This window comes from Elephas maximus, chromosome 21 (genome assembly GCF_024166365.1).
Source record: "Elephas maximus indicus isolate mEleMax1 chromosome 21, mEleMax1 primary haplotype, whole genome shotgun sequence".
Classification (NCBI taxonomy): domain Eukaryota; kingdom Metazoa; phylum Chordata; class Mammalia; order Proboscidea; family Elephantidae; genus Elephas; species Elephas maximus.
In genome coordinates this window covers 43,236,865-43,244,895 of record NC_064839.1, presented here as the reverse complement: position 1 = coordinate 43,244,895, position 8,031 = coordinate 43,236,865, and the positions used below count along the sequence as shown (strand labels likewise).

The following is an 8,031-nucleotide window of genomic DNA, read 5'->3' as shown; positions in this document are numbered from 1 at the left end:
GCTCTCTCACATACTGCAGACAGGACAAGGCTCATTGTTCCAGCTTCCCCCGCTGCCCTAGATTTGTAAGTTACTAGATGATTCACTGGGTAGCTGAGGTATCTTGAGCCAGTTGGAGCTTCAGTTTCTTCACCTCTATCAAGTGGTTAATAATTCCTACTTTGCAAGGACAGGGCATAGGATAAATGATATAAAGCAGGGGATAGCACCTGGCATTTAGTTGGTGCTGGGAACGCTGTCTTGGCTCTCTAGCTGGGAAACTTGTAAATGTGAAGTCTGCACAGGCAGCGAAAGAAGTCGCGCCCTTTACCTGGGCCTTCTCCCTTCTCAGCTCATCCCTCGGTGCGCTTAAATTACGTTTTCCACGTCTTTCCCAGGGCGCTCCCCTCCCTCTCTCGGCAGACGGTCTGTCCCTCCCTCTCACTCCCACTCAGCTTCCCCGCCCCCTTAGCCCCCTCCTTCGGAGCCGGAGCCTGGAATCCCACGCCCTTGCACCAGCCCGGGGGCTCGGACGAGCCCGGGAGCCGCTGGTCGCCAATCACCGCGCGGTGGAGAGGCGGGCGCTCGGCTACAACGACGGGGGAGCCAGCTGGCGCTGCCTTCCCCGGGAGCCCCAGACGCTCCCACAGACACAGACGCACAGACGGGCGGGCAGGCACAGACAGGGTCCCCCAGCTGTCTACGCTCCGAGGGGCGCGCCAGCCCCGACCTAGGGAGCCCCCTGCACCCCTTGAGAGCCGCAGGCAGCAGCTCCGCAGGCCAGTGCCGGCAAAAGGGAGGGCGCGCAGGCGGCTCGAGGAGGGGAGGCCCCGGCGCGCCTGTCCCTCCATGTGAGCGGCGGCGGCTCCCACCTGGTGCCGCACCTGGGGCGCCGCGCTCCGAGGCAGCCGGACGCTGGGAGAATGCGCGCCGCCCGTGCGCTCCGCCCGCCGCGCCCGGCCGCCTGCAGCCGCCGAGCCCGCACCTAACCATGGAGTGCGCCCTTCTGCTTGCGTGCGCCCTCCCGGCAGCCGGCTCGGGCCCGCCGTGGGGCCACGCGAGACTGGGGCACGTAGCCAAGGCAGGTGCCGCCAAGGGGCGGGCTATGAGCGGGGGTCAGGGGGCGCCAGGCGCAAGCCCGCCGCGCCCCTCACAAACGATGTCACCTTTTCTCTTGCAGGCGCTCCAGCTGTGCTGCCTCTGCTGCGTGTCGGTTGCCGCAGCCTTAGCCAGTGACAGCAGCGGCGGTAGCAGCGGATTAAATGATGGTTCGTATTTTTCCTCACCCCCAGAAGGGCCTTTCCGGGCACTTTGTCCCTTCCTCCCCCGTAAAAGAGATATAAGATTGGAAAGCCGCCCCCCACCCCGCCCCAACCTGTCAGGTGTGTGTGCGTCCTGGAAATGGTTCCTGTTTGGAGAGGGGGGATGTGGCAAGGGCTCTGGGCTTATCAGAAGAATCAGTGGCTCAAGCTTCTAGTCACGTAAATAAGAAAACAATACTTTCGCCCTTCACAGATGGATTGTTTAAAAACAAAAACAAAAAGAAACCCTTATTGCCCTGAGACTTTACAAAGGAAGTGGACTTGGACAAGGCGGCACAAAGGGCCCCTTCCTCCTGCCCTTCTCCTCCTGGGAAAGCCGGCAGGAACTGAAAGGTCTAGAGCACTTTCCCTCCCTATCTTTCCTCCTCACTCTCCTCTGTCCCCTTCTTCCTTTCTTTCCTTCTCTTCACCCACCTGAGTCATGGATTCCCAAAGACCGCTCTTAGAGAAAGGAAAGCAGGTAGCTGAAGTCTGTGGGTACTTTTTCTATCTGTTCTGAGGTCCTCTAGCCACAAACCTCCAGAACACCCTTCATTTCTGTCATTTATTAACTTCCCACCTTTGCCCAGAAGGAAAATCCTTGTTTTCGTTGTTTCCACCAGCTACCGGAGAACAAGTTTATGCTGTGACTAGCAAGACCTTGCTGTCCAACTTGGATTCTTTGGGACTCTATAATTTCTCTCCTTGCAGGGTTCTCTCTCTCCTATCAGGAGACAAGGGTGCATATTGGGGACTGGGGCGATGGTGGAGTTATGAAGAAAGGCTATGCCAGGGAGTGGTGAGTGAGGGGTGGGGGGGGGGGGGGAATCAGGAATTAGCTCTTGGGGAGAAATTCACCTTTTGTCCAACCAGAAAGGTTGCAGCTTCTAAAACAGCCCTTCATTGTTCCATCAGAGTCAAATGGCTGGAGTCCCAGCCGCCACCTATAAGGAGTTCATCTTTAGTTAGCCCCTAAATCAATTGATCAGATCGTTGTTGGCAGGGAGCACTGACCATCTCTTCTCCCACCAACCACCGAATGTAACCATCAGCCTGCTAATTCTTCCCCTGGAAACAAACCTGTAACAAGTGTCTGGGGGGTGGGGGGGGACTTTGCTGGCTGATCCTTAGAAAGCTGGCTGGATAAAGCTCCCACATAGCTTCCCAACTAAGGACAGGCAGAGTTTCAAAAATGGCTTTGCACAAGGAGGTAAGAAACAACTGATTGTAGAGACTCAGGCATGGTTGTCAATGAGGTTTTAGTTTGGTGGGGGAAGGGAGTGATTTATCTCTAAGAAAAAGTTGCGTTGGATCAAGAAACACATACCTGTAAAGCAGCATATTGGAGATATTTAAGACACTTAATACTGTATATTTTCAGGTTAAGAAAAGGGAAAAAAAATCTCTTCAATTACTTTTTTAAAAAAAATCAGCATGACAGTTACATACTATTTCTAGTTTAAGGAGAGTCCAGGAGAAAATGGGAGAGGCAGGACATAAAGAACATAGGAATAAGAATTGCCCAACAATAGAAGGATCACAGATGGTTCATACCCAGAGAAAAAACAGTTGGAAATCATCGTCATATTGGATTTTTTTAATTTCTTTTTTTAGCAAGCATGGGCCTAATTAGAATATCACTCCTTGATCTTGCTAGGGACAGGGCTTCTGTTCATTCCTTAAGGCTTTTTTTGTTAACTGTTTTGGGAAAAGGGAAATTCCTCTTTTTTTTCCCCTCCTCCAGTAACCAAGGACCCAAGTGACTCAAACATGCCTCTCAGTTTTTCGGAATCTTTTAAAACACTTTCCAAATTAGTTTCCCATTCTGTGCCTAGAAAGTAGAAATGCAGAGGGTTTTGAATGTTCAGTGGGTATATTTCAGATCATTTTGTGGGATGATACTATTCAATTTCAATGTTTTGTGAAAGAAACAGTGTGCTGGCTTCATTTTTCAAACAGCAAATTGTTTTCTAGCCCCTCCTCACTGGAACAGGCAGCAATTAGTCCTGCTCTAGGGAGCAGTAGGGAAGGTATTTTTGAACAGGCCTTTCCAGGTGTCCCTGCTCTGACACTACCCCACCAACATGTTTGAGCAGTCTGAAACATCAGCCTATATAGGAAAGTTCTGACAATACTGAGGCATTTTATACATGCATATTTTATTCTTTTGCCATTAAATAGGATCATCCCTCTGAAAGTGCATGGTAAAATATTAAGGGCCATCCAAGTGCTGGAGTTGTATTATCATGCATAAATAATATTGTAAATAGGACACTGCCCGTTACTTGTTAATTACTTGTGGTTATTATCTCACATTACCCAAGGCTGTGAGTTGTCATTTGAAATTTAAACTGCAAAAAAAAAAAAAAAAACCTCCCGATTCATTTTAAACGTAAAGATCTGAATCAGTCTCCTTGAAGAAAATTCCACTTATTTACTTTTACAGTTTTCTATTTATTAATTTTGCCTCCTCCAAATAAATTATAGAGATACCTCCATGGCTAAGAGATGAAAAGCCTATCTATCTCCAAACCAGGAGAGCTGTGACATTTTCCAAAAACATTCTTGAAATTCATGAAAATTGTGTTTGCCTTTGGTTTCTGTAGGAATCACTGTGGCCGAGCTAGTTGTAGAGACTCTGGGGTCCTCATCTTCACAAGAGTCTCTGAATTATATTTAATCTCGGCACATGGCAACAGGCACAAAGCTATCTTTGAGCTGTGGGTTGCTCTTTGCCAGCTTGGTAGAAAGTGACCATTCGGCATTGTTGGCTCTGGGTGCTGACGGCTCAACTTTTTCCATTGCAGACTATGTCTTTGTCACACCGGTGGAAGTGGACGAGGGCGGGTCATATATTTCACATGACATTTTGCACAACGGCAGGAAAAAGCGATCTGCACAGAGTGCCAGGAGCTCGCTGCACTACCGATTTTCAGCATTTGGACAGGAACTCCACTTAGAGCTGAAGCCTTCGGCGATTTTGAGCAGTCACTTTATTGTCCAGGTACTTGGAAAAGATGGTGCTTCAGAGAATCAGGAACCTGCAGTGCAGCGATGTTTCTATCAGGGATTTATCAGAAATGACAGCTCCTCCTCCGTCGCTGTGTCTACGTGTGCCGGCTTGGTAAGTGTGTCTCACTCTAAATCAGATTCCCCCTTTCCTGTGGTTTGTATAACTTGAATCAACTGATGACTGCAATATTAACTGCCCTTCTAGCAAACTCGACACATTTGCACCGTCAGCTTGGATACTTCTAATATCCTCAATTGAATTAATCTAATCTGCTCCCAGAAAAAGAAAATATAATAGAACTTTAAGTACCATTTAGCTCATGCTTTTGATGTTTAATGGTCTGGGCCTTTTTATTCTTCATGTTTGAGACAATCCCTAAGGAAATTAATTTGATGGATGCCATTCCCTTTGTAAATTCTTGGGAGACCAGGCATTATATAAATCTAACAAGCTGCATGCCTCTACATGCTTTGAAATGGGAAAACTGTATTTCAATACCAAATTGTATTCAGCAGCCCAGTTAAGCCCAACCTTCATTTTACTGAAGGGAGGTCTTTTGTTTTCTTTTAACTAATCTGTTTGTGTTGTCCTGCTCACACAAGACACCCTTGTAGAATGTGGTGTGATGTACTCAGGAGCTGGTAGGATTAGGTATGACGTCCAGAGAAGCAAAAAACCAAACTAAACCCATTGCCACTGAGTCGATTCCGACTTGTAGCAACCCTATAGAACAGTAAAACTGCCCCATAGGGTTTTCAAGGAGCAGCTGGTAGATTCGAACTGCCAACCTTTTGGTTAGCAGTCAAGCTCTTAACTACTGTGCTTAAAAAAAGAATTTGGGACAAGTGCTATTTCCTCTCTGTGTAATCCTAGTCTGTTGAGCACCAGGCTGAGAATATTGGTGTAAAGGTTGCTTCTGTCAGGGTCCAGTCATATATGAGCCAGAAAATGGCATTTGAGGTTGCTTTTATTCTGTGTTACAATGGAGAAATGTCATGAGCCGACAGAAGAGCTTGTCTGTGTTTAGACACGTGATGATAATGCTCTGGCTTGGTTGGATGAAAGAAAATTGAGGAGGCCAAGTTGAGGACTCGGATTTGGTAATGTATATATGAGTTAAGCCACAAAGAAAGAGGTGGTGGCTTAGAACCTGGTGAATTAGAACCCCTCTTTCTTTTTTATTGTGCTGAATATATATGTAACAAAACATTTGCCGTTTCAACATTCTTCATGTGTAGAATTCAATGACATTAATAATGTTTATTATGTTGTCCAGCCATGACCATTATCCATTGCCAAGTTTTTCTATCACCCCTCATGTTTGCTGCTGGTTGAAACTTTCAGTTGTGTGTTACTCTTTTTTTTGTGTGTTGTGACCTAATATTTAGCTTAAAACCTTCCATCAGAACCACAGTTATATTCTTTGGTACGGTCTTTAAAATATAAAGTAAATCAAAGATTTAACAATTCCCAACTAAGCTTGATCCATCTCAACGAACAATATGTCTCAATCATGACCTATCGTCTTAGTCATCTAGTGCTGCTATAACAGAAATACCACAAGTGGATGGCTTTAACAAAGAGAAATTTACTTCCTCAGAGTAAAGCAGGTTCAGCTCCAGGGGAAGGTTTTCTCTCTGTCAGTTCTGGAGGAAGGTCTTTGTCCTCAATCTTCCCATGGTCAAGGAACTTCTCAGGCGCAGGACCCTGGGTCCAAAGGAGGCGCTCTGCTCCCGACACTGCTTTCTTGGTGGTATGAGGCCCCCCATTCTCTGCTTGCTTCTCTTTCATCTATTAAGAGATAAAAGGTGGTGCAGGCCACACCCCAGGGAAACTCCCTTTACATTGATCAGGGAGGTGACCTGAGTAAGGGTGGTGTTACAACCCCACCCTAATCCTCTTACTGTAAAATTACAATCACAGAATGGAGGAAAACCACACAATACTGGGAATCATGACCTAACCAACTTGATACACACAGTTTGTGGGGGATGTAATTCAGTCCATGATACCTGTATATTATAACATGAATATGCACACACATATTTGTTTTTGATCTCCTGCCCTTTCTTGGAATCCTCTCATATTTCCCTGTCCATAGTAGCTTAAACTACCTCATTCTACATACCATACTGGTTAAGAGCGGTTTGCCAAGATTCTAATTCTCACACTAGCACTTACTAACTAGTAACTAGTAGTAGGACCAAGAATAAGTTATGACTTCTTACATGTAAAGTGCTACCCATGCCTGGCAGGGAGAGGGAGTCACTGCTGTAGGGTTGTTTTATTTTCAGTCAAAATTAGCTTTAGTGTGTTGAGCCCTTTCAGGATTTCATTCTCTGTGAGTGACAGGAAAACTGATAAATTGTCTCTTATTAACGGATGTTGGGTCATTTCTCCAAAGGAAGAGATTCACTTTTGAACAGGGAGCAAATTATCTTTCAACCCATAAGAATGAGGTAAATTAAAAATTCCGTCTTTGTGATAGGTGTGAAAGAAATAGTTGGCACACTGACCTGCCAGTGTATAAGGCTGACGTAAGCTGGGAACTGAAAAGATGACAGTTTGAACCCACCAGCAGCTCCATGGCAGAAAAGACCTGCCAGTTTGCTCCCATGAAGATTACAGCCTAGGGAACCCTGTGGGGCAGTTCTACTCTGTCACATGCAGTTGCTATGAGTCAGAATCAACTCATTGGTACACAACAACAACAAAGTGGGATCAGGAGACTCAGGTTTGATGCCTACTTTGCAAAACAAGATGTGTGTTCTGAGTTAATTAACTTCACATCTGTAGGCCTCAGTTTCTTCTCCTGAACTATGGAAAATGATTTCTAAAACCACTGCCAACTCTAGGCATTGGACTTTGATTTATCCAGTTTGTTGCCCCTGGAAGAGCACACTTTGGTATACCCAGGATAGGGAGAGAGTCATCAGTCTTATCCTCATTCCATTATTTGCCCTACCTGGCTCTTAACCAACTGTATGAAACACTGAAGTGAGTTTGAGTTCAAGAAAAAAGATCTGACCATGAGATAGCAGCATTGCACAAGGTATTTATTGGGGAAGATGCATTGATAGCCCCCACGGGGGATGGTCCCCCACTGCAGGAGGTCTTCCAGAGGCATGTGGTACAGGGAGCCACCAAAAGGGGAAGAGGGCAAGGAAGTTCCCAGGGACAGGGAGAAAGTGGGAGGGGGGCTTCTGTGTATCTAGGGTATATCCTTCCACTGCGAGGTGAGGAATCTCTAGGTCAAAGAGCTCTGAAGGACAGTAGCGGTTTGATTTCTTATAACTATAGAGTTTTGTCCTATCTAGGACTAGCAGATGTTGGGTGCAGTTGCACAGGCAGACTCTAAGTAGCTAAAAAATCTGCTTATTTGGGTGATTTTTAAAATTGTTGGATATGTACAACTTTGAGTTTAGAGCCAGAGGGCTTTTTGGGCTGATATGCCTAGTCTGTTAGAAAGAAATAAACAACCTAGGGCCATCTTTGGCTGATTTATGTAACAACACACACACACACACACACACACACACACACTCGGTCATTCTCAATAAAACAATAGAAAAAAACAAGAGGACAGATTTGGAACGGAGAAGCTAAGACTGCTCTGTGCTAATTTTTATAACCCTGTTCTTGAAGTATAAAAGAAAAATGTATAAGTCATAAGTGTATAGGTTGAATGACTTCCTCAAAGTTCACACCCATGTAACAGACAGCCAGATCAAGACCCAG

At 46.0% G+C, this 8,031-nt stretch overlaps 1 protein-coding gene across 1 annotated transcript in view; it reads left to right on the top strand.

The window, feature by feature from the left end:
* Window positions 1-970: 970 nt before the first annotated feature.
* ADAMTS18 (ADAM metallopeptidase with thrombospondin type 1 motif 18) overlaps window positions 971-8,031 on the top strand; it is a 173,175-nt gene continuing 166,114 nt past the window's right edge. Inside the window, exons 1-3 of the mRNA XM_049864133.1 lie at window positions 971-1,060; window positions 1,160-1,247; window positions 4,088-4,404. Of these exons, the coding sequence (XP_049720090.1) occupies window positions 971-1,060; window positions 1,160-1,247; window positions 4,088-4,404 (495 nt within the window). The remainder of the gene's footprint in view (window positions 1,061-1,159; window positions 1,248-4,087; window positions 4,405-8,031) is intronic.